Source organism: Spea bombifrons, chromosome 8 (assembly GCF_027358695.1).
Source record: "Spea bombifrons isolate aSpeBom1 chromosome 8, aSpeBom1.2.pri, whole genome shotgun sequence".
NCBI classification, from domain to species: Eukaryota; Metazoa; Chordata; class Amphibia; order Anura; family Pelobatidae; genus Spea; species Spea bombifrons.
Window position 1 is genome coordinate 15,775,402 of NC_071094.1, and position 27,866 is coordinate 15,803,267.

Genomic DNA, 27,866 nt, shown 5'->3' on the forward strand with positions numbered 1-27,866 from the left:
AAATCATTCTTAGTCTACCTGACATTGGCTTGGTATCAAGAGATTTCCAAATTGTTCATCTTTTTTTTATTTTTTATTTTTTTTTATAAGATTTTTCACAATTTTAATACATACAATCATATAAAACAAAGATCACACCGGAAGTTGAAGAGAAAACCAGAAGATCAGTGTCACAGAGCAGTCCTACAGCTTCCATATAGAAACATTCTGACCAAGAACAACATCCCTCCCAAAACCCAACTATCCCACCCCCCAATCTCCCCCCCACCCAAAAAAAAAACCACACGTAAAAAGAACCAAAGTAGGTAGAACTCTCCACATGTCGGGAATCGGTCCAATGTCAGACCCAGAGTAAGTAGTGACCAGTAGAAATTCTGATCGGCGTGTTGCCTTTCAGTTGTTGAGAACAGTACCAAGACGTATATTGGAATGTATTTTTTAGCTGTTAAGTGCAGTATCCAAGGTGTCTATAAAAGCAGCCCACACAGTAAAACATTTTTTGTTATCTCGCTCAATATGTATAGTGGTATGTAGCCAATCCATCCGGAAAAGATGTAACATCTTGTTACAAAATATGTCATGGTGGGGGGAGCTGGGTGTATCCAGCAGTGAAGGATTGTTTTGCGAGCAACCGCCAAAGTTATACGTTGCAGCCGACGACCTCTGGAATCACCTTCCCTAAGCAACCAAGTATGGTCAATGCTGGCATGATCATATATCTCCGGAACCCCAGAGCACGCATAAACCATTCTACACTATCCCAATTTTTTTTTATTTATGGACAGTCCCAGAAATTGTGGTATAAGTCTGCCTTGGGATGTTTACATTTTAGGCATTCATTCACCTGGATGATACCCACTTTTAATTTGTTGTGGGGGGATAAATAGGTCTGGAGTGCTATTTTGTGACGCATTAAGGTAAGAGCCAACTGATAAGACCCTACACGTGGCTAGAATGCCTTTCAGAAGATCCTCATATTGAAGATGTGGAAAGTGTGATAACCAGACAGTAAGGCCCTGTACCTTATAGGGTTCTGCTTGTGCACAGTGGATCATTTTATAAACATTGCTAGTACTAATATTATTATTATTTTTATTATACTTTATTTAACAACAAGTACAATACAGCAATTGACATACAGATACAAGAACTTACAGTCTAGGTGGATAAGGGGTGAGAAACAGGAGGTGAGGACTGCGTGGGAGTGAATGACGTTAATGTAGGGCGATGTTAATGTAGTGAATGGCTAGGCTTCCCTGAAGAGAAAAGTTTTTAGGGAGTGTTTGAAGGAGGGTAGAGTTGGTGAGAGTCGTACAGCACGGGGAAGACCGTTGGTGCTGTGAGAGAGAAGTCCTGTAGGCGGGCATGGGAGGAGGTGATGAGTGAAGATGCAAGGAGCAGGTCATTGTTAGATCTTAGAGGGCAGGCTGGAGTATATTTGCTGATGAGGGAGGATAGGTAGTGGGGAGTGGAGTTAGTGAGAGCTTTGTAGGATAGAGTGAGTATTTTGAATTGAATTCTGCTATGGATGGGGAGCCAGTGGAGGGACTCACAGAGAGGTGCAGCAGATGCAGAGCGTCAGGTGAGATAAATTAGTCTGGCAGAGGCATTGAGGACAGACTGGAGGGGGGATAGTCGGGAGAGAGGGAGGCCGATAAGTAGGTTGTTGCAGTAGTCTAGATGGGAGATTACAAGGGAGTGGATTAGTTGTTTTGCGGTGCTGGCAGTCAGGAATGGACGAATTTTGAAAATGTTGCGTAGTTGGTTGTGGCAGTATTTAGAGAGTGATATGATGTGAGGGATAAAAGGTAGATTTGAGTCTAGGGTCACTCTGAGGCAGGGGACTTGTGGTGAAGGAGAGATAGTGGTACCCTCGACAGTGATAGAAAAGTCAGAGAGGGGAATAGAGTTAGAGGGAGGGATTAGAAGGAGCTCAGTCTTAAACATATTTATCTTGAGGTGGTGTGAGGCCAGCCAGGAAGAGATGCCAGATAGGCAGCTGCTGATCTGAGAGAGGACAGATGCAGAGAGATTGGGGGTGGAGAGATAGATTTGTGTGTCGTCTGCATAGAGGTGGTATTTGAAGCCAAAGCTGTCTATAATATTTCCCGTCAACTGGGTCCCTGTTCTGTCATCTAATAAATTGTACCAATCCTTGTCCGTAAAGTGGGACGCCTGACAACCTATAAAACTTTGTATTTGTAGACAAAGTGCAGTTCCAGTCAGCGGTTGCAAAAGCCAGTAAGGTATTGGCATGCATAAAAAGGAGTATTAAATCACGTGATGAAAATATAATTTTACCTCTTTATAAAGCAATGGTGAGGCCTCACCTTGAATATGTGGTGCAATTTTGGGCACCAGTTTTAAAGAAGGATGCTATAGAGCTGGAGAAGCAGAAGCCGGCTACAAAGTTAATTAGAGGAATGGAGAATTTTAGTTATGAAGAAAGACTAGAAAAACTGAACTTGTTTTCACTTGAAAAAAGATGTCTAAGAGGGGATCTGATCACATTGTACAAATACATACAAGGTCAGTATAAACAGCTCTCTAGTGATCTATTCACCAAGAGGTCTCTACAAAAGACACAGGGTCATCGGTTGAGACTTGAGGAAAGGAGATTTCACCATCAGCATAGGAAAGGGTTCTTCACAGTAAGAACAATAAGAATATGGAACTCTCTGCCGAAGGATGTTGTATTATCTAACTCTGTGGATATGTTTAAGGCTAGGTTTCCACTTGGGTGTTTTTCCTGCATTATTTTCTTGAGGAAAAACGCCAGGAAAACTGCCACTGCATTTTCCTGCGTTTTGGCGTTTTTTTCTGGTGTTTTTTCTGACGTTTTAGCCTTTCTGTGGAAAATGCTTTTTTGACCTTAGGCAAATTCCAGCCTTTACAAGTTGGAATTTTCACCCAGCTAAAAGGGATTAGGATAAATGGCAAGTATCTGCCCCCTCCTGATGTCATTTCCTTGGTAGAGTTCTACTTAAACACGCCCCGGCGGACCCTTTTTTCTCTTTTCTGTGGTTTGTAAGGCATGCTTTATTCCGAATGTCTGCTCCTCTAGGAAGATTGGCCCCAAATGATGGTGCAAATTCCAAGGGATACTCACTAGTTGAATAAGCTTAGACACATCAAAGACAATTCTGGGTGCCATGCTGCTAATAAATTGCACAGTGTACAAGCAGATAAAATTTTTACCACAGTACTGGGAAAATGGCAGCTCTTCCTCTTCCTGGGTCCTGCCCCTGTTTTGTAACTGTGGAAAAAAACGCCATAAAAAACGCCAAGGGAAAACCCACATGGCGTTTTTCTCTCCCATAGACTTCTATTGGAGAAAAACGCCAAGATTTTCGTGCAAAAAATGTCAACATGCTGTGATTTTGAAAAACTGCCACAGAGCCCAAAAAAGCAGTAAAACGCCAGAGGACTGAAAAAACGCCAAACAGAAAAATGCCAAACGCTGTGTGGCTGAATTGGCGTTATTATGGGCGTTTTTGCAAAAAATACCCAAGTGGAAACCTAGCCTAAGAAAGGTCTGGATGCCTTTCTGGTTAAGCATAACATAAAGGCTACAACTGCTAAAGGGACAATCATATTAGGAAGTTGATCCAGGGAGTAATCTGATTGCCGCTATGGAATCAAGAAGGATTTTTTTCCCCCTGTTGTGTCATTATTGGTAATTGCCCCAAGGAGGGGTTTTTTGCCTTCTTCCTGATCAACTTTAGAACTAGGTATTTGTGAAAGGTTGAACTTGAAGGCCCTCATACTCACTGGAGATCGGAGAAAATAGTCTCATGGAGGTCCAATCACTGGTATCCCTCCAATGGTGAGAAAACAAATCCGCATTCAGGTTGATCTGAGCGGAAGATACGCCGCCTGAAGTGTGATGTTGCACCAAAAGCAAAACTGGAATATATCTTTGGTCTCTTCCGAAAGAGCTTTGGAGCGAACTCCGCCTAATCGGTTTATGTACTGAATTGCAGATACAGTGTCCATGCAAAGCGAAGCTGTGAATGTCTAACAACCCCACTATCAACTCCAGGCAGTTGATATGAAGACTGTCCTCTGCAGTCGATCGGGGTCCGCCTTTAGCCCCCTCTGAGCATGATGCAACCCAACCCCAGAGGTTCGTATCCAATTCGAGAATGAAGTCTGGGGATGGTCTTAATATAGCCATGCCGTTTCATGCCTCCATATGGTGAATCCACCAGTTTAATTCCGTCTTGACCTCCAAATTGATGGGAATCATCTGATCATAAGATGACATTTTCTTGAGAAATGACGCCTTCAGCCTCTGCATGGCTCAATAGTGTAGAAGACCCGGAAAATTGCCTGGATTGACAAGGAGTGGACCACAACAATCCGCACCAGGTGGCGAAAGGAGATATACTTCTTGCGGACTACCTGTCTCAGTTTCTGATGACAGTGATCTTTGTCCAGAGTAATCGTAGAATGCACTGATTCGATTTTGAATCCCAAGAACCTCACCACCTGTGTTGGGGCCACTGCTGATCTATCACAAAGCCCAACGATTCCAGTAAGCAAACGGTAAATCTCGTCTGATAAACAATCCTGGAGGCGTTGGTGCAGAAGATTAACAGATCCATAACATAAACTATACATCTGAAATCTTTGCCCCTGAGATGTGCCATAACCAGCATCAGCAATTTTGTGAAACACCATGGTGCCGAACTCAGGCCAAATGGTAGACAAGTAAAACGGCGATCCCGTTTCTTCCAACAAAACCATAGTAAATGTCAACATTCTGTTGCAACCGGAACCGACAGGTAGGCGTCCTTGAGGTCTAGGTAGGTAAACCAGTTGCCTTTTTTGTAAGCAATTGTGGACTTGATGGATCCCTTCCATCTTGAAATGGCGATAAACTACAAAACCTGAGGTCCTTGAGATGTATCATCAATTTGAACTCCCCCGTCTTTTTCTAGAACAGGAATGCATTGCTCAAAAATCTGTCTCCTGTCGGTGCTATCGCCACAGTGCCTTTGTCGAATAACGAGTGAGTCGCCGTACCTATCAGCAGCTGCTGATCTAGGGACAACATCATGGACGGAGGGCTGACATGCTGAATCGGTTCTGTGAAAAAAAGATATAACATGTACTTGTCTAACAATGAACCATGGAGCGCATATACATAAGGGAGAAAATAGAAAATAATAATAGTGCAATATTGTATTTAATATGGTGTAAGATCCACTCACAAGTGAGCTGGATAAAACAGACCCATCAAAGGATTTAATGAAAGATTCTGTTTAATTACCTTAAAACAAATGGAGCACAAGGGTGCAGTATCTTCAGTAAAAATGTTCTAAAATATCTGGATGCACTTGGAAGCACAACATGAAAAGGCCGTGCATCAGTGTTTCAAAGCAGTCCGTTTGGAGGCTGTAAGGTATCTGGTCTAATGTGTCTCACTCTTCTCTTTCTCTCAACGTGTTTCGCCAATCTCTAGTCGGCTTCCTCAGGAGAATAGCATGTAGTACTCGGAGTAAAGTGCATGTTTGTGTACGGTCCCTTGTCCAGTCTTATATGGTGGATGTTTCCGGGTTTGACGTCGATATCCTAGCTTTTATGAATTAATATTTTAAAACTATATATATATATATATTCGCACTTACCTTTTCAGGGGATATCTTTGCTCCTTCACTTTTGCACATAGCACTTCCATTTAAATTTATGGGTGCTTTTTCACTCTGTCTCGTTGAAGACTTAAGCAACTTGTCCTTTATATTGTCCATTGCACTCACATATAATCTTGTGTACCTTTACCGTATCCTCTGTATAGAAGACTTTTAAAAAGCTTTGTTTCTATTATATGTCTTCTATTTGATCAACCTTACTTAAAACATACCGATATATATATAGACCAATAACCTCTATTAAAGAAAGATATACGGATTAATGAGGAACTCAATTATGTTCATTTTAAATATTTTATTTATTTATATTCTTCTGAACCGGTGATCTTTGTTTTGTATGTGCCGGCTCCCGGGTCAGAGAAAAAGATCAATACAGAGACAGACACTTTCTTTGATTTCCCCTCTGGGTTCTCCACCCTGATGCTGCTAAGTCCTCTATTCCAATGCTGCTGTGGTTGACTTTTTTCTACCATCTGGATTGGGTTTGTTTGACATAGCAGGACGTAGAACCAGGGAATGGACGCCATCCTGTCGCAAGAGAGAGGCGTTCATGAGATTGCACCAGCAACTCGACCCCCCCCACGCTGAACGTGATGACATCAAACCCGGAAACGTGACGACATCAAACCTGGAAACATCCTTGGAAGCCACGCTAACATAGCGGAATTGGTGGTCATATAGTGAAATACTGTGTGGAAATATGTGTGACAGGCAATCAAGAGATGCTCGGAAGTCCAAAGCGCCAATTGCACGGGGAAGCGTATTCTTTGTGGATATATGTGTATAAAATATATTTTTTTAAATGTACGTGTGTATCAGCAGTGGTGTAACTATAGGGGAAATATCTCCCAGGGTTACTAAATATTGTAGCCATAAATATGCAAAGGGGGCAATATATTTGCAAATAGGCGTTGCTAATATATCGGAAACAGCACATAGTGAAGAGGAGGGGGTAATAAATGTTGAGTTAGAAAAAAACAAGATGCAGTACATATTCATAGGGAAAGCGTTATCCTAACAGAAATAGCGAACACGTAATGAAGTGTAACGCAAACTTATGAAGGGGGCAACACCAACTAAATAACAAAATAATAATAACGGTAATAAAGAAAAAAAACAAAAGTGCGACACAGTCCCCGAGACCCATCGGGAACACAACAGAGATGGCAAATCTAGTAGGTAGATGCAATAAAAGTACAAAAGAGTCACTAGAAGCCCCCCAAAAGAATAAAACTAAATGGGATCACTTAGCTGTCCGTCATGGGGAGACTGGCCTGGGCCGCAATCGTAGCCCGGCGATCTCCTGGTGTGGAGAATAGAGCTGGCTCATATGAGATGCCATAGATGTAACTCAGCTTCCGATAGGTCAGGTAAAAGCTGCCGCAGGTAGCGGTGGATAAACGACCGTACATCAACCAGGAATTCTGGGACACCCCGGATCCGCAGGTTAGAGCATCTGGAGCGATTATCTAAATCCTCCATGGCATCCTGAAGATCCGCACACGTGGCTCTTAAACGGACCACTTCTCTGTCCCGCTGAGTAGCAGTAAGGTCGTCAACCGCTTGTTCTAGGCGGACAGTTCTTTTGGCCAGGGCGGTAAGGTCGGCCAATATAGCCAGGAGACCCGCTTTAAGGTCAGACTGTAGTTCCTGCTTGACAGAGAGTATGCAAGCCTTAAGATCCGCGATGTCACTGCACGTGCTAGGCCCTGTTTCATCCATGCCCTCAAGGCCCTCACCTTGTGTGGCGTCTTTTTTCTGAAAAAAAGTCAGACATCGCAGAGGAAGCTCCCGATTTTCCGCCTCTAGGGGTGGACATCACGTTGTTGGTCCATAAGGAAGTGTCGAAGTCAAGATGGATAAGCTGTGAAAGCTGAAGTTGCCAGGTAATGAGCTGGAGCTAAGTGCGGCCATCTTCTCCAGACGCTAGGACACGTCCCCCTAGGCTATTTTAACCAGAAAACAAATATAGTTCAAACTCTTGTTCCCAAAAGTCTGGGGTCTTTAACTAAAGTTTTTCAGAAACCCAGACAATTGTAAGAATTAGCAAGAAAAAAAAAACATACAGTGCATAGTCTGTCTGTGCTATTTCCTATTATCAAAATTTCTCCATAGAAACAATAATAATTTTTAAACTGCGCCTTCTGTTGGTCTGAGGAAATACTGATTTTTCATTTAACTCCTTTGTGACAATGGCTGATTTTATTTTTTATACCCTTTGTGACAATGGCTGTTTTAACATTTCTACAGTGTTTATATTTTCTTCTTTCTCATTTACTGAACCCACACAAGCATACTGTAACGTCCACCCTTTGCAGTCTGGAATTATCTTCACTCTGTGCTGCTCATTTTCTGTTACCAACCACTAGTGGCCGCCCTTGCCACTCTGAAGCACTCAGACTTGATTATCATGTCTAGCTGCACCTTATTACCTGGATTCCACTACCTTTATAAACCTGCCCAGCCCTTCAGTCTGGGCCTTGCCATTAATGTTATAGGACTGCCAGTTTTGGTTCCTGATCTGTTCCTGTTTTGGTTCCTGATTTGTTCCTGTTTTGATTCCCGATTTGTTCCTGTTTTGGTTCCTGATCTGCTCCTGAGTTGCGGCCAGCACCCCACAAGTGGACTCCAAAGCTGAGTGCACTGCAAGTGGGATATCTGTTGTATGCCCTCAAAGTGGGCTTACCTGCCGTGTGCGCCCCATCCAGAGGGCTACCTGCCATGTGCACCCCATCCAGAGGGCTACGTGCCATGTGCGTCCCATCCAGAGGGCTACCTGCCATGTGCGCCCCATCCAGAGGGCTATTATCCATGCCCCCCGCCAGCGGGCTTCCAGCCAAGAGACTTTCCATATATATATATATATGTTGTTTTACCATCATCTGCAACACAGATATTAACTGCATATTCTGTCTGTGTTTTTTTTCCTGCGCCTGTCTGGAACAACTACCAAGCCATCAAGTACAGCCATCAAGTATCCCCTGCACCTGAGCTCCTATCAGACCTGTTCATCCGGTTAGTGACACATACCAGGGAACTTCTGGGCTCCGGCTACCCGGAGCCTTCCCTTGCAGGATGCGGCCAGGACTGTCCCCTGATGTCAGGGGGCGGTCCCCTGATGTCGATGGGAGGTTCCCTGATGCCAGTGGGAGGTCTCCTGATGCCAGTGGGAGGTCCCGATGATGTCGGGGGCGTTCCCGCGGACAGCGGGACAAATCTGGTAATTCTGCCCCCATGTGCTATTTGGAACATCTTTGAAGTTAGTCAGTGCAATTTACCCTATCAGAACATATATGTTTGAAGACTATAGACATCCGAGGGTATTTCAAATGCTGGTATTTTCACTCTTTCCATGCACTAATTCTACCACCAGTCTTTGTCAAACATTGTGGTAGTAATTTTTTTCCTTTTTTGTTTTCCACACACATTTTGCTTTATGTATGAATTTATAGGTCCTGGTATATGTCACTGTCACAAAGCACCCCAATATGTGTTCAGCAACATTTCTCAAGTACAGTGATACGCCCCATGCATGGGTTGTTTGGGGGGTAAAAGGCCACATTTGGGACCCTCTGATACTGAACAGATGGATGGCCTTCGTGATGCTCAAATATACATCTTGACCTTTTGGGTGCGCATAACCTTTTTCGCATACGCATACGCAAAGATGACAAATGGAAAACCGCATTCCGAATCAGGTACAGCCACTTCGAATACATGGTAATGCTCAAGACACATGTCTTTGACACCAATCCTAACAGGCCTCAACCTCCTCCTGTCTTTGTCCAACGTTCCGATGAGTACAAGGTCAAGGACGTCTTCAGTAGTTGGTGCATTGAAAAAATTACGGTACCGAGGAGCGATCATAGGAACTTGTCACCAATATCCACACCCTCACTAGGATCCAGGCTTTTAACAGGAACCACCCTAGGAAGCACCAGAGGTCAAATCTATGGGGATTCTATTAGGCTCCTAGATGCAAGCTCCTTAGAGGTAGGTAATATTTTAAGCAGAATGCAGTGGGACATTTTGGAAAACCGGTCAACGATCATGAGTATGACCACAATAAAATCCATGGAGAGATGAGTCCAAGGTCTTTCTCCACTGGGAATAGGTTGGAGCAAGCCCAGGGGAAGTTAAATCATATTAATTGATGCCCAGTGGCCTTGGTAGCATGGTACGTGTGGAGAAGTTTAGCGCAAAGGTGTTTGAGCACAAAGCAAGGACCACAGGGATTTTCGGGAGGAGCGTTGGTGTGGGCAGATGGGATCTACTCATCCAAAGAAGAGGCTGGACTGGTCCGAATTGTGGCCAAAGAGGACAACTGTTGGGATATCAGCCCCTATATTCTTGGTACCAGGAAGGTACGGGATGACATAATTAAATCTTAACAGGAATAGAGCCCATCTGGGCTGTCTTGGTGATGGGCGTTTTGCCTCAGATAGGTATCTCAAGTTCTTGTGGTCTTTTAATATCAGTTAATCGTTACTGATGTGCCCTCTAGATGATGCCTCCATTCTTTGAGGGCTAGGATCATGGCTAGGAGTTCTCGATCTCCTATCTCATAAGGACTCTTCTGGGCTTAACGTCTGTGTGTAATCACATGGATGCATGTGGTAGGACGTTGAGACAGGAGGTCATCAACTTCTAGAATGAAGAGTAACATCGGTTTAGGGTGTGCCAGTACCGGCACACCCTGCAGGTACGCTGCAGTGAAGGAGGCTTTGAGGTTTTCAAAAGCCTTGATACTATCTGGGGACCATTGCGGAGGGTCGCCTTCATTTCTGGTCATGACGGAAAGGGGTTTGACCAAGGAGGAGAAATTAGGAGTTAATTTCTTGTAGTAACCTGTTTGCAGTAAAATTTGCATTTTTCTAATTTGCAAAACAGGTTATGCTCTCTCAGTTTTTGTAGTACTCCAAAGACATTGCATGGTGGTTTTCTAAAGACGTGGAATGTATGAGAATATCATCGAGATAAACCACCATGCATTGCTGCAACATATCTCAGAGGCCGTTTCTTGGAAAACCGCAGCATCATTGCAAAGATAGAAAGGCCATTATGATATTAATAATGCTCCGCTCCTGGTGTTGAACACGAGTTTGTATGCCCCCTCAAATCAAGCTTAGTAAAGACCGTGGCTCCCTTAAGGTGGTCGAATAGTTCTGTAATCAAAGGAATTGGGAATGCGTTTTTAATAACAATTGAGACCCATGGTCTATGAATAGGCCCCCAAATGGATTAGATCCAGTGTCTGAGTAGAAGTCTTGTCCCATGACAGAAGTATCGGAATCAGCGGTTTAGCTTTAAGGAATTCTGTGGAAGTGGACGGGTGGGACAAGATTTCAGCACATGATCCAGTTGACCACAGTAGAGGCACGATCCCTCCCTCCTCGTAAAGGCCCTCTCCTAAAGGAGTGCGACTGCTGTTAGCAATCATTACATATAATAGTTATTGATTTTTTTGTCCAATTTTGGTGTGTTAACCACACTTTTAATAAAAGTACAGTATTTGCTCGATTATAAGACGGCCCCCAAAATCTAAATATTAATTTAGGAAAAAAAGAAAAAGCCTGAATATAAGACTACCCTATAGGAAAAAAAGTTTTACTAGTAAATATTAATTCATGTAAATTATTTTTTCATATTTAATAAAAGCTATGAGAAAAATATTTTTTGTTTTTATTTCCTTTTATTTGCCAACCTGCCCCCGCTGTCATGCACATCTGTCCCCAGGCTTGCCACTCTGCCCCCAGAAATGCCTTATACCTCCTATTTGCCATTCTGCCCCATGATGTGCCTTTTAACCATATATACGCCACTCTGCCTTCAGAAATGTCTTATACCCTTCTGTATGCCACTGTGCCCCATGATATGCCTTTTAACCCCCTATATGCCCCTCTGCCCCATGATATGGCTTATATCCCTATATGCCACTCTGGCATATGGGGGTTAAAAGACATATCATGGTGCAGAGTGGCATATAGGGGGTTAAAAGGCATTTCTGGAGGTATAATATATATAATCAGCTAACAGCAATCACACTCCTATCAAGCCCAGGCAGCCAGTACATGCCGGAACCTGGGGATGTGTGATTACAGCCTCCATATGCCATGCTACCCCCCTTACACATCCATGCTATCACACACACACTCATTTACAAACATTTAAATACTCATTCATTCCATTAATCACACATACTTGCTCATAACCCCTCCCACACCCCCTTACCGGAACTGCAGATCTCTCACTTGCAGACTTCTGCAGAGGCCCGGCTGTGCGAGCAACTTCTCTGGCCCCGCCCCCAGAGGAAAAAGGAGGGGGCAGAGTCATGTGACGACTCTGCTGGCTTCCTGTTCTCCTGCTGCTAGTACAAGAGATGCTGCTCGTGACCAAAGCACCGGTAAGCAGCCTGGCCCCAGCGGACATTTTTTGGAGGTCTGATTAGATGATGACCTTGATTATAAGACGAGGGGTATTTTTCTGAAAAAAACCTTGTCTTATAATCGAGCAAATACGGTAAGTAACACACCAAAATTGGACAGAAAAATTCAATAAAAATATTAATTATATGATTGTTAACAGCAATCACACTCCTATCATGCTAAGTCAGCCAGTACATGCTGGAATCTGGGTATGCCTGGGCATGATAATAGTGTGATTGCTGTTAACAATTATATATATATATATATATTATTGAATATATATATATATTGTTATTGCATTTTCTTTGTCCAATTTTGGTGTGTTACTTTTAATAAAAGTGTGGTTTATTATTTTTTTTAAAAAGGTGTGGGGGGTCATTTTCGGCTTCGGTCCAGAATTTTTATTTTGGTGCATCCCTAGAAATAACAATATCTTTAATAGTAAAAAAAAAATGTTTGCATAATCATCCACAAAATGTGTTTTTCTCTGATTAATTCTAATTTACATTGCTTAGGCCTTTAAAAGAGCTTTTATGAGCTTATATTGGTGCTCTGGAAAAGGAGAAGTAATTGAAGACTGGTGTCGATGTGATTTAAACGCATTTGATGAGAATGGATTTCCAAATTGTAGCCCATTCCCTCCTCCAGCGTAAGTATCTAAATATTTTACCAACAGTAAAAGACTGCAGCCTTTCTCTCCATGTTAATATTGATAACCAACTATCTCTGCAGGTTTCATCTCTCTCCAAACATGGAGCCATCAAGCACAGTAGTAGCTGTGGAATGGCTGGACATTCAAGTGCCTGTTGGAACTAAGGTTTCAGATTATATCTTGCATCACAAAAAAGTAGATGAATATACAGACACAGAGTTGTACACAGGTAAGATATGATCTCATATTTTATAACACTCAACTTTGGAAAAGTAGGTTTACACTTGAAAACAGGGTTTAAGTTTGAGATGTTGTGAAAGGAATGGTGGGATCAGTATAGCTACAGAAAGGGCTAAACCGCAACATGTGGTGACACATTAGAATGGCCACATTTTATTTCTGCCATTTTGGGACACACTATGAAGGTAGGGTGACCACATGTCCTGGATTGCCTGGGACAGTCCCGCTATGGGACTGTAATTCTTGGGTCCCGGGAAGCCTCAATCCGGGACAATGCATTGTCCTGAAATGAAAATTCTAAGTGAAGGAGGTCTCAGGCAATCAGGAAAGTCTCTCCTGATTGGCTGAGAGTTTAGAAGCCTCTCCTGGTAGCCCCTCCTTTACACTAAGCTCAGTGTAAGCAGCAGCCAGCACCAGATATGTATGTCTGTGTATGTGATGAACACTGAAGAAATGGCACTCTGTTACAATGTAAAGTAGTGAGTGTACAGCCTGTATATCAATGTAAATTCGCTGTTCCCTTAAAAGTAACTCAACACACAGCCATTAATGTCTAAAACTTGGCAACAAAAGTGAGTACACCCCTATATAAATTAACAGAAATAGGCTTAGGGGCAAATGTCTGTATGTGGATCAGAAATTGGCTAAAAGATAGAATGCAGAGGGTTGTTGTGAATGGATGTTTCTCAGCCTGTACGCAGGCATTAAGTGGAGTGCCTCAGGGGTCTGTCCTCGGTCCTCATCTTTTTAATTTATTTATAAATGATCTCCCAAGCTGCATCGAGAGCCATGTCACAGTTTTTGATGATGACACATTATGTTATGCATTATTGTAAAAATAATAAAAATGCAACCTATTCTTTAAATGGAATATCCATGGGCGAAACTACCAATGAGAAGGATTTAGGAATAACGGTTGACAACAGACTTGACAACAGTGCGCAATGCCAGCAAGCAGCTGCGAGGGCCAATAAGGTTTTGGCATGCATAAAAAGAGGTATTAATTCAAGGGAGGAGGATATTATCCTGCCTCTTCACAGGTCATTGGTAAGACCTCACCTTGAATATGCGGGACAAGTCTGGGCACCGGTCCTTAAAAAGGACATTATGGAATTAGAAAAAGTACAAAGGAGGGCTACAAAATTAATAAGGGGATTGGGAGATACTAGTTATGAGGAGAGACTTAAAAAGTTAAAAATATATACGCTAGAAAAACGGAGTCTCAGAGGGGATATGATAATATTATAAAAATACTGTATTTGCCCGAATATAGGCCGCACTTTCCCCCCCCACTTTAAGTCTTTATTCGGCCTATATTCAGGGTCTAGCGCCCCACACCTGGGACATGCAGTTCCCACGGGGGAGTGCCGACACGGGAGATTGTCTAAGCGCATCGAGCAGACGTGCCGGCCGTCGGCCCCGAAAGACCCCGTGGAGTCTGGCGGGGGGGGGGCATCTTGGGGACAGAATGGCAGCATATCTCGGGGGGGTAGAGTGGCAGCATATCTCGGGGGGACACATCTTGGGGGCAGAGTGGCAGCATATCTCGGGGGGGATAGAGTGGCAGCATATTTCGGGGGGGCATATCTTCGGGACAGAGTGGCAGCATTCGGCCTATATTCGGGTGCGGCCTATATTCGAGCCGATACGGTAAATGCAGGGCCAATATAAAGAGCTCTTCAGTGACCTGTTCATTAACAGAAATGTACAAAGAAGAAGAGGTCACCCTCTGAGACTGGAAGAGCAGGTTTCATAGACGACAAAGGAAGGGATTCTTTACAGTGAGGACAATAAAAGGTATGGAATTCGCTTCCAAGGGAGGTGGTGTTATCCAATACATTAGATACCTTCAAAAGGGGCCTCGATATTTTCTTAGAAAGGCATGACATACAGGGATATAAATAGAATAACATTAATATTTTAGAGCTTCTCGATCCAAGGAGAAATCCGATTGCCTCTTGGAGTCAAGAAGGAATTGTTTTCCCCTGATGGCAGAATTCGAAGTAGCTTAATTAGGGTTTCTTTTGCCTTCTTTTGGATCAAGAATAGGAAGGTTAGAAGGGTTGAACTTGATGGACTTAGGTCTTTTTTCAACCTTATGAACTATGTAACTATGTCTAAATTGGCCTAATTAGCCATTTCCCCTCCCTGGTGTTGTAACCACCTTACCTGTGACTGCTATGGCTGCAGCAGCCTCCCGCAGATGCCATCGGACCTTGCGCAAGCCACTCCAATGATAGCCGACCATTTACTCCTGTGGAGACAAAAATATGTGAAAACCAGTGTAAAAGGGGTGTCACAAGGATAAAGAGTATATATTTTCTTTTTTTCACCGGATACCCAGCTGCAACCCGTAACAACACGCTCCTAGTGTTGAAATGATAAATTGGTCCACTAAGGGGCGCTTGTGTAAACCGGTATTCAATGCAAATGAATAAAAGAGAAAACAATGATGGTGTAGTAATTAAGACCCGATGATCTTATGTCTGGTATATATATGCACTCACAATATATCTGTGCAGGTCTAAGTTCAATGTACAACCACTCAGCAGTCCGTGTGTGAGGTATATATATGAGGAAAAAGCACAACAACATAAAAAACACAATGGTGTAATAGCCTTTATGCGTTCTGGCACGCCAGGATGGATGTACACTTACAGTTATGACTGGTGTTTCAAGTGTGTAGAAGCTAGTTCTCGTCTTACAATACAACTTGCCTCCAATTTTCCTCAGTTGTCAGTAGCCACGAATGGTGTATAGCCAGAGGGTAAAAGAAAACTTTTCTACCCGAGGTATATGTAAAGAAAATTAATTTATTCTGAGCTTATTATTCTTAATTTATTCATGCCCAGCTGAATATAAATAAAATACAATAAGCGTGTTACGCTTTAAAATCAAATCAAAGTAAAAGTAAATAAAAAGTCCGTTTAAAAAAGAGCTCTATCCGTATTCCTCGACGCGTTTTGCCAAAAAGAGGCTTCCTCAGGAGTGTTTTCTTGTCTTCTCCGTCAGCTTCTTATCTGTGTGGGGGGGCGCCATCTTCTTCTTCCGACGTGTATGCGTCTGACATCAGCGCGTTTAATCGACCCGGTTACGCCTATCCTGATCCTCCATGGATCTCTTCTCCTATGTCAAAGGGCTTCCAGGTAAGTTATGATGTGCGGATAAAAGAAAACATTAAGATCGGAGTATACAACCATAACCGTTTGTATGTTTAAACATACCGGGTGCGTGGATAATATGTGTAATAATATTTGGTAAAACATCATCCCATAGGACATGTGACACAACAGAGCAACCCCACAGTGTATCCCCCGGAAGTGGGGAGGAAAAACGAAAAAGAAGAACCGAAGAAGAACCGAAAAAGAATGTGAAAATGTTCTAGTAACACTATAGGGCAACATATCATCAATGAATGGACCCCCGATGGAGAACATAATCAAGTGAAAAAACAAGACCGAAAATGTGGAAAATAGTTTTGACAGAAGGGGAAGGTCTTATCTAATCATTTTATCAATGACGTTGTGTATATTAAACCTCACTATTCATAACTTGATTTCAAAAAACTAAGTCTATTTCGATTGATTTTTCAGCAGACATATATGGCTATGCGAATAAAATGAATTCTTGCATCTCAAGTGGTTTGCACCTTTGTGTTATTTTATTATGTCATCTATTTATATATAAATAGGAAAAAGGAACTAAACGGTTCCTAGTAGATTGGTTAGTTGTATCAAACATAGATATATGTCATGGAGGGCTGATGTATATAGAAATATATATATATATTTTTATCTTTTTCAAATCTGTGCTAAGACATCTAATTTTAACTTTTTCAAATGTGTGCTAAAATGTCAAGCTCCATATTAAGGCCTCCCTTTATAAATGTTTTTAATTTAAAAATCCATTCGGTTTCTATCGTGTTTCCCCCTCTCCAATTGGGGGGAACCCAATCAATACCAATTATTCTTAGGGTTTCAATTGAAAATTTTGGACATGCATTACAGTGTCTGGGTACACTGTGTTTTATGTTATTGTTCCTAATATTGTCCACATGTTCCAAGATCCTTTCCTTCAGGGGTCTAATCGTTCTGTCTACATATTGAAGGCCACATCCACATTCTAATAGATAGACAGTTTTTGATGTACAGTTTATAAAGTGTTTTATTGTATATGTGAGGCCTGTTTTTGAACCTATAAAGTGATCTACCTATGTAAAGAAATAATTTTCTTTACATATACCTCGGGTAGAAAAGTTTTCTTTTACCCTCTGGCTATACACCATTCGTGGCTACGGACAACTGAGGAAAATTGGAGGCAACATAAGGATAAGACGATAACTAGCGTCTACACGCTTGAAACACCAGTCAAAACTGTAAGTGTACATCCATCCTGGCGTGACAGAACGCATAAACACTATTACACCATTGTGTTTTTTATGTCATTGTGCTTTTTCCTCATATATATACCTCACACACAGACCGCTGAGTGGTTGTACATTGAACTTAGACCTGCACAGATATATTGTGAGTGCATATATATATATACCAGACATAAGATCATCGGGTCTTAACTACTACACCATCATTGTTTTCTCGGGATTACCAGGACCCGCAGGTACAGTGACTGACCGCCCGCTCCCGCCCACAGCCCCAGCGGGACCTGCCTCCCAATGCAGTCCTCTAGACTGCTGTACCCCTGTCCCAGACGCTTGTTCTGGTTCGTGTCTGGGTTCTGCACTGTGGATCCTCAGCTACTGATCCTGACCATTCCTGGCCGTTACAGTTGTCATGTGACTCATTAGCGCTACAAGGTCTCAGGTGTGAATGGGGAGCAGGTGTGTTAAATTTGGTGTTATCGCTCTCACACTCTCTCATACTGGTCACTGGAAGTTCAGCTTGGCACCTCATGGCAAAGAACTTTCTGGTGATCTGAAAAAAAGAATTGTTGCTCTACATAAAGATGGCCTAAGCTATAAGAAGATTTCCAAGACTCTGAAACTGAGCTGCAGCACGGTGGGCAAGACCGTACAGCGGTTAGTGTACAAATGCCAGCAGAAAATAGTATTGGTTGCACTGTGACAACGGAAGGGACAGACTTAGGAGAAATTATTTCCGATGAGTTAAAGGTAAACAGGCAATACAACAAAGCGTTGGAAAAAAGCAAGAATGGTGCCGAGCTGTATAGGGAGATGCATTGGTAGCAGGAAGTGGGAGGAGGTTAGGTCACTTTACAGATCTCTAGTCAGGCTTCATCGACAGTATTGTGTACATTTCTCAAAACCCCATCTCCAGGAGGATATTGACACACTCAAGAAAGTTTAGAGGAGAACTACAAAAATTATCAGGAAAGACTAGGGGATCTTAAAATGTATTGTTTGGAGGAAGAAGAGAGGGGAAACGTAAAAGAAACATTTAAATACTTAAACAGGATTTAACAAAGGACAGGAGGGAAGCTTGTTTGAAAGAAGAAAAAAATGCTATAACAGGAGGTCATAGGGTCAGGGGTTTAGATGTAATATAAGGAAATGTTACTTAGAAAAGAAGTGGTAAAGAAATGGAACAGTCTCTCAGCAGAAGTGGGAGACTACCAATACAGTAAGAGAATGTAAACATACATGTGATAGGCATAAAGCTATCCTGACTATGGTGACCGGAACAAGGCCGAATAGTTCTTATCTGCTGTCATATTCTATGTAGCATATGACTTGTTGCTTTAACAGGTTCTGTGGATGACATTTTTACTCAATGGATTAATTTTTGTATAGAATTCATTATGTATATATATTTATATATCTTTATTTAAAATATAATATAATATATATATATACACACACTTTTTTTTATTTTTTTTAAAAACATGTTTATTTCCCTCTATGTCTTTATACTGCTTCATAGTATGAGACTAGCTGCAGGGCTGATTGCCAGGCACTATATGCTAACCCACATTTCGCCTATTACTCAAGGAACTAACTTTTATACCTTTCGTAGTACAGACAAATGCGTGATAATCCATTTGCTAAAATACTTATCTAAAAAGGCTGTGGTTACTTGAAACAATATTTGTTCCCTACAGGTGCAAGGTCATGCTGGGGCATTGTATTTTGGCTTACTGTTTCCCATTGTAATGATGGGAACTTTTTGCTACCTTTTTAAGCATAAATTGGTTTAATCATAATTTCCCCTTTTCAGGCTTCTTCTACAGGCAGCACACTCTTGTTTTAGTTTGTTCCACTAAGTGTTAACTTGCATGCCCCCTCATTCCACAAAAAATATTAATAATTCAGAAAGAAATTTAAACAGCTCCCAATACCCCTGTGAGGCTAGGTTTCCACTTGGGTTTTTGTCCGGCGTTTTTTTCTTGATGAAAAACGCCAGGAAAACTGCCAAGAAAACTGCCACTGCATTTACCTGCGTTTTGGCGTTTTTTCTGCAGTTTTTTCTGGCGTTTTAGCCTTTCTGTGGAAATTGCTTTTTTTGACCTTAGGCAGTTTTCCAGCCTTTACAAGTTAGAAGTTTCACCCAGCTAAAAGGGATTAGGATAAATGGCAAGTATCTGCCCTCTCCTGATGTCATTTACTTGGTAGACCCTTTTGTCTCTTTTCTGTGGTTTGTAAGGCATGCTTTATTTCGAATGTCTGCGCCTCTGGGAAGATTGGCCCCAAATGATGGTGCAAATAGTTTGCTGTTGCTTTTGGCACGCAGGATCCGGTCGCGTATGTTTGTTTGTAATGGCATGTTTGTTCCAAATGGTGTAAAATTCAATATGAACCAGTCCAGGACTTTGTTTTGTGTAAAAATGTTTGTTTTCAGCCTATTTCTCGTAGGACACACAGATACTGGGTCCATCCTCTGCATTGTAACTGTGGAAAAAACGCCATAAAAAACGCCAAGGCAATAAACCCACATGGCTTTTTCATGGCGTTTTTTCTCTCCCATAGACTTCTATTGGAGAAAAAAAGCCAAGATTTCTTGCAAAAAATGCCAGAGTGTCAACATGCTGCAGTTTTGAAAAACTGCCACAGAGCCCAAAAAAGCAGAAAAACGCCAAAGAGGACTGAAAAAACGCCAAACAGAAAAACGCCAAGTGGAAATTGCATTTTGCGATTTCCTATTGAATTACAGCTAACATCTGGCTGCATGCGTTTTTCACAAAAAAACGCCAGGTGGCGCTATTGGCGTTTTTATGGCGTTTTTAGCCAAAAAAACCCCAATGGAAACCAAGCCTGAAGCAAGGGAGGCTGGTGACCACTCCACCAATACAACGTCAGACAGGTGGCAAATAAAAGAACCTGGAACTTGTAGTACATGATGTATACCTCTCACCCTGATCCACATATCAGTGTGTTAATAAAAATCTTTATTTAGATGACACTTGCCCTTTTAGGGTTAAGACATTAAAACCTGCCGAGAATCCGTCTTGCAAAAATTTTCTATTAACATAAAACAAGATATTGGGATACAAACCGCCCCCTTAATCTGCCTCCCAGAGACAACAAGGACAGTAAGGGGATTAACAATACAATAGGGTCCCAACCTCCACTATCTATTACTGGCCAAAACCAGTTCCAGGGATGGCCGGGGTAAATGTCTGTAGTGGTGGAACTGGGGGAGGGTGAGGGAGACTGACTTATACAACATTAAACTAAAACAATGATGGTCACTCTCTGGTTGTAGATCCTGGCTGTCTGCCAGTGATAATCCCCTCAGCCAGTGATGGGATGATATACTGCTGGGGGTAGCCACAGAAGTCTTTGCAAAGTCAGGGCCCATAGTCAATAGGGAGGAGGCTGGCTCTCAGGCCTCTCCAGTGGCCCCAGTGACAGAGGTTTCTGTCACACCTTATTGTAGCACCAGGAGAGGAAATTATTCCAAACCCGAAAATAAATTCATACCGAATTAAGGATATCAGCCATGTCATGAGAATGTCCACTGTCTTTAAGGATTATCCTTGCAACAGCCAGACCGTCAATTTCTGAAGGACTTCTGGAGAAAGGTCCCTGTTCTTCACCAGCTGGGCTAAAACCGGCATCTCCCAAAATGAAACGGCCATATTTTTGAGCTCTGAGAACCAACTCCGATTCGGCCAATACGGGATAATTGCCAAGATGCTGTCTTTGTCCGCTCGAATCTTGAAGAGGACACGAGTTATCATGGGAGCGGGAGGAAAAACATAAGCTAACCCGAACCTCCATTTCACTGACATGCCGTCCAACACCTAAGGGTTGTCCCGCCTGTACAGAGAAGCAAAAACCGGAAGTTTGCTGTTTCTGGTCGCCATAAGGTCAATCTCTGGAAGGGCGAATTTCATAACTAGGATAGAGAAGATTCCTCCGTCTAGGGACCAATTTGTTTGGGACTAACGGGGTCTGCTGAGGTCGTCTGCAATACAGTTGTCCCTCCCCCTGATATGCGTAGCTGCTAAATCCTCTAGGTTCTGTTGAACCCAGGCCATGACCTGGTCCGAAAGGGCCTTATGTTTTGGAATCCGGGTGCCGCCCCGTCTGTTGATATACAAGACTGGTAGCGTTGTCAGATTGGATTCTTATAGCCTTCCCCTTTAACCTTGACCGAACTCCTTGAGGGCCAGAAAAACTTGATAATTTGAGAACTGGATCAGAATGTTTGGTGACCCCTTGCCCTGCCTGAAGACGTAACCTAAATGAGCTCCCCAGTCTATGTTCAAGGCATCTGTGGTAAGATTGATCCACTGATGTTGAAAGCAAAGACCCTTGCTGAGATGATCTGTCCTCCTCCACCAGTTCAGCTGGGCTAAAACGTGTTTAGACACCATGAAGTTGATGTCCAGATCTTCCTCTTTCCTGGACCAATTCCTTAGGATGTCTCACTGAAGGGGCCTTATATGTGCCTTGTCCCAGATTACTGCTGGGATACAAGCCATCAGAGTGTCCAAGATGCTCATAGCTTTCCTGAAGGAGGAGGTTGAAAGGTGGGAGATAGAGTTGCAAGGAGTTAAAATCCACTACCAGTCCCAAAAACTGAATTCTTGTGGAAGGAATAAGATTGGAATAAGGTATGATCCAGCCGAGAAGGTCCTGAGCAGAACTGGCTTTGATGAGCCAATCGTTCAGGTATGGGACAACCGTGATACCTTCCTTCCGCAGATCTGCAGCAATAGGAGTTAAGATTTTTTGTAAAAACCCTTGGAGCTGATGAAATACCAAATGGGAGAGATGTGAACTCGAAGTGGCAAATTCTTGTCCTGTTCCTTGAACCCGAGGAATTTTCCGGATGCAACTGTGATAGGCACATGGAGATAAGCATACTTCAGGTCTATGGTCACCATATAATGTCCTTTTCTCAGTAATAGGTGATCGTGAGGATAGTTTCCATTCTGAAATGTTGGTATTGAATACATGCATTGACTTTTTTAAAAAAACAAAAACTGGACGGAAGGATCTGTCTTGTTTTGCGACCAGGAACAGTCTGGAGTAGACACCCTGAAACTCCTGATGTTTAGGGATTGATTCTATCACACACTTCTTTAGAAGAGTGAAGTATTTCGGAAAAAGAGCAGAGTTTTTTTTATTGCCGAAGGGTGAGAAGAAACCAGGAACTGAGGACTGAGATCTGATGAAGCTGATTCTGTATCTGTCTGCAATGATCTTTAGGATCCATGTGTTGCTAGTATTTTGTTTCTGTTTTGTAGCCGACCTCCAACACTATCACAATTTTCTAGGCTCTTGTTTCTTAGGATGTTCCTGAAAATTTCTGTCCTGGCCTTGTCTACGAAAATTCAGTGCCTTGAAAAGGCCTGGTGTTTTTATATGGGTACCTCCTATTCCATCTGGCCTTCTTATCCTTTGGAAGAGCTCTTTTTGTATCGGACATGTGTTTGATAAGCTCTTCCAATGGAGAACCAAACAGCTTGTTCCTTTCAAAGGGTAAATCACATAAGGCCGATTTAGAAGCTGTGTCTGCTGTCCATGTTCCCAGCCCTAAAGCTCTCCTGGCCAACGATGACAACCCCATATTTCGGGCTGAGAGCTTCAGTTTTTCTTCGGCAGATTCCGCCACAAAGCTATTAGAAAGCCTCAGCTTCTTAAATAATTTAGATACTTCTGTATCCACTTCTTCTGACAGGCAGTCCTCTAATGCCTGTAATCAGATGCCTTGAGCTCTAGCCACTGAAGCGCTAGACAATGCTACTTTTGCACTGGAATCCTGAAAATTGGAACATATGCCTACAGAATGTCTCTGGCCTCTTATTCGTAGGATCTTTGAGACCAGACACTTCTCCAATAGGGATTGTGGTTCTTTAGAAAGCTGAGAGATCTGTACATCAACCTTCAGGATATCCTCACATTAAGCTTCAAGGTGAAGTCAAAACAACTGCCTGGATCGATCCATTCCCTCTGCATGAGATCTTGGAGCTTAGGCAACATAGGAAACCCTTTAGGATGGTTTTCAAGGTCTACTTCTTGAAACAGCCTGGAGACTTTTTTTTTTCATTTCCGAAGTTCTTGTGGAGGAAAGATGGTTTCATCCTCAGAATCCTCACTAGAAGAGTCTAAATTAGTAAATCAGGAAACATCTCCAGAGGAGAGGAGCGTAATCTCCTATGTTTACGAGATTTAACAGACGCCATTTTGAACGTTTCAAAGACCTGTGCAAGGTTGTCTTGAAACCAATCCAGAATTTAGAGTATTATCCTTTTTTAGTAAACAAAACAGGGGGGATGGTTTTTAAGGTTAAAATAAATTAATCCTACCTTAAAAACTCCTTAATCCGTGTATGGGGGCTGGTGCCATGGATATTCAATACTGACAAGCCACACTGCTGTCAGACTGGACTGCACAGCTTATATAGCTTTTGAATTTTGCGCCCTGAAGAAGATATGATCCGTGCATGCTCTGTAGTGCGATCAGATCTTCGTGGAACGCAATGCCTCCTGGTCGTGCGTTCCACCGCTGTGCGTATGCTCCTACTTTGCCGGCATACAAAAAGAGCACTATCGGTCCGTCCCGTAACATCCGCCAATGCTGATGTTACTACCTCGCTCTGCTCACCACCCGGGGAGCAATCGGAGGAGGGATCCCCCTTGAAACAATCCGTGTGTCCCACCAGCCTGAACTCGTCCGTCCCAGACCAGGCAATAAAAGAATATGTTCCCTGATTCTGGTTCCTGTTTTTTCTGCCCTTTTACCTTTATCTTTTCAGATTGACCTAGTGTGTATGACCTTGGACTGCCTAGTCAACATTGCTATGGTTTGACCCTACTTTTACTGCTAATTCTGGTACTTGACACTGTCTGCTCCTGACTTTTGCTTCAATACTGTTTGATCCTGCCTTGGACCGAGTCCTGCATTCTGTTAACTTTATCTTCTGGTTGTTCCCTGCTATCTTCTGGCAACCTGCTATTTTCTCTCTTTGTTGCTTTGCTTTATGGACTGTTCTCTTCCTGTACATGTATGGTTCTGTTCTGTCTACCTACTTGTTGTTCCTTTCCACACCTTGGCTTCACCTACTAGGGTTGGGTTTGTTTTCAAGAACCTCCGCTTGGTGAGTAGGTAGAGAGTGGTGGTTATTCCTGCAGTGGTGAGCCTTGAAGCTATCAGTCCTCATTTTCAGCCAAAGTAAAGGATCCATCCATGAGTATGAGGTTTATTAGGTGCTCACCAAGAACAGACAACTGCTTCATAGCTTGTCCACGAACAATACTTACCTGTGCAGTAGGTAGCCGTGCACCCGCTGCTCGACCCATCCTCCAGCCTCGCGGTCTGCAGCCATCCCAACTACTGCTTCACGCATGTGCGAAAAGCCAGCACTCTGAAAGCAACCACGTGCTGGAAAATGGGCAGGTAATTAGGGGCTTCCTGAGACTAAAATGACTGGCACGTTTTCCAAGGTACTCAGTTGTTGTATGGAGTCTCTAAAAGCAACTTGGCAGTTTGCTTCCCTGCTTCCCCTGTAATTTACCTTTTAACCCTTTCCTGCCTGTACCTGAAAAATCTTCATCTACCCTATTTAGTTCTTGTGTTGTTACAGATTAAAATCTGCATACTGAACCAGACTGCCCTTTTGGCCAGGATCAGAATGATATGTAGGTTTAGGCATACTTAGTAACACAGGTGGCTACATTTAAGGATACCCTTTATTGTAAAAACTTTGGAGTTTTACATGTTTTTCAGAAAATAGCATATTTAGTAATGATATAAAAAAAAGATGATTACATTAGCAATTTTTAGGACACATCAAGTTTTCACATATTGCTGGTTTCTAAGTGTTCATTTTACGCCTCTCTATTATAACTTGGTGTTTTGGTTGAGATAGTTTGGCAGTGCCTCCACCTAGTAATTACTCCAGGGAATTAGAGTGTAGTTGTCTAAGGCACATATATAACTCAAACACAAGGAAACAGCCACTATAATGTAAAGTTGTCAAAAAATTTACTCATGTAATAGTTTAGATCAGCAACCATGAGCCTTTCAATAACATCAAAAGGTATACAGCAAACAAAATATAGCTAAATCAACCCCAAATAATTTGGAACCCATCCTGGTATATTTTTCAGTCCCCTAGGGTACAGTTGGGACACATAGATGTTGGGGCCTTTGATGGAGGTAATACTTCCCCTGAGATGAATCAATCAGCTCCTAATAGCAGATACTTGTGGGACTGAAGTCAGGCTATCAGACAGTTTCATATCAGTGGTCAAGTCACCAGATGCTTTTTGTTTCAGATTAGCATTAGGTGCAAATCTGCAAATGTGATAATAAAGATATAATGATACAGTTATGACTAGATTAGGCGGGGTTCTCACGCATATATATCTTCCTACAAAATTATATAATTTTATTAAGCCTTTAATGACATGTACGGGCTTGTGGTGCAATGCAACAACGACAAAGCCTGTACATGTACGGGCTGCTGTTAAACAGCTGAATTGCCGCGATCGGCAGCTTTGCAGCAGCCACAGATCCAGACCGTGGATCCAGGGAGAAAAGCCCTCTTCACAAAAAAATAAATAAATTGCGGCGGTTGCCGGCTAAAGCAGTTTAGGAAGCGATCGGCAATCGCTTCCTAAACATAATCTGTGTTGCTGACTAGTTTTCAAAAATATATGGTTTGATGGGATAAATCGCATTGGCCGACATCAAATATGTCCCAAATACCACATGAGGCAGAACGACCAGATTTTGGGAAAAAAATTTGAAAAAACCAAAACGCTAATTGTAATTATTGCCCAATAACTTCCAGAAAAAAGCAAAAAACATAAAAACATTGGTAAGGCTAGGTTTCCACTTGGGTTTTTGTCCGGCGTTTTTTTCTTGATGAAAAACGCCAGGAAAACTGCCAAGAAAACTGCCACTGCATTTACCTGCGTTTTGGCGTTTTTTCTGCAATTTTTTCTGGCGTTTTAGCCTTTCTGTGGAAATTGCTTTTTTTGACCTTAGGCAGTTTTTCCAGCCTTTACAAGTTAGAAGTTTCACCCAGCTAAAAGGGATTAGGATAAATGGCAAGTATCTGCCCTCTCCTGATGTCATTTACTTGGTAGACCCTTTTGTCTCTTTTCTGTGGTTTGTAAGGCATGCTTTATTCCGAATGTCTGCTCCTCTGGGAAGATTGGCCCCAAATGATGGTGCAAATTGTTTGCTGTTGCTTTTGGCACGCAGGATCCGGTCGCGTATGTTTGTTTGTAATGGCATGTTTGTTCCAAATGGTGTAAAATTCAATATGAACCAGTCCAGGACTTTGTTTTGTGTGAAACTGTTTGTTTTCAGCCTATTTCTCGTAGGACACACAGATACTGGGTCCATCCTCTGCATTGTAACTGTGGAAAAAACGCCATAAAAAACGCCAAGGCAATAAACCCACATGGCTTTTTCATGGCGCTTTTTCTCTCCCATAGACTTCTATTGGAGAAAAAAAGCCAAGATTTCTTGCAAAAAACGCCAGAGTGTCAACATGCTGCAATTTTGAAAAACTGCCACAGAGCCCAAAAAAGCAGAAAAACGCCAAAGAGGACTGAAAAAACGCCAAACAGAAAAACGCCAAGTGGAAATGGCATTTTGCGATTTCCTATTGAAGAACAGCTAACATCTGGCTGCAGCCGTTTTTCACAAAAAAAACGCCAGGTGGCGCTATTGGAAATCTAGCCTAATTGTGTATTTTGGGTCCCTGGGGTGGAGCATTTGGAGAGTAGGGTGGGTCAGTGCTCCATGCCACAGTTTGTGAGCAGCCGAAGAACAGCAGGTGGGAATCCAGTCCGGAGATTCACGGATACTCTCCTAGTACTCACCTGTTTCCTCTAATTAATGGGAGAGGCAGTTAAGTAGTAGTCTCCTGATCTGAAAGGAGAGAGAGAGAGCGAGCGAGTGAGCGAGAGAGCTGCTAAACTCCTGAGCGCTGCCATTATTGCATGTAATCTGTTATTTTGTTTGTTGGAGAACTTTGTTTAGTTAGCGCTCACAAGAGCAAGGCCCCTACACCCCTTTTTTCCCCATCCCTTACCTTTCTCACCTTCCATCCTCCATCCAATTTTGAGAGCGCAAAGTCTGTCACTTGAGGCCTCTACTTTAGTGCTCCCTCATCACTATGTGCTAGGTATTGATGCAGACTGCACATTTTTAACACTCTCTATTAGGGCTGCAACAACGAATAATAATCGATTATGAAAATAGTTGTCAACGATTTTCATTATCGATAAGTTGAATCGATTTTTATCGATTTATAAAATGAGTTTTTTTTAGAGCAAATGCTCTGAAAAACTCCCCTCCTTCTATAATCCGACCTCAAATATGCATCAGATTATAACATTAGAATCCAGATCTCCTGCAGCGCTGCAGGAGACCTGGATTCTCCTCTCTGTCAGCCCATGGGGGTCTGTGCAAAACGTGCAGAGATCCTCCGCTTCTCCCCTCCTCTTCCGCTG

The 27,866-nt window shown here is 42.5% G+C and overlaps 1 protein-coding gene across 1 annotated transcript in view; it reads left to right on the forward strand.

The window, feature by feature from the left end:
* Positions 1–27,866, forward strand: part of ASTN2 (astrotactin 2) — a 715,352-nt gene that overhangs the window by 478,151 nt on the left and 209,335 nt on the right. The window contains exons 16-17 of the mRNA XM_053473898.1: positions 12,595–12,728; positions 12,812–12,960. Of these exons, the coding sequence (XP_053329873.1) occupies positions 12,595–12,728; positions 12,812–12,960 (283 nt within the window). The remainder of the gene's footprint in view (positions 1–12,594; positions 12,729–12,811; positions 12,961–27,866) is intronic.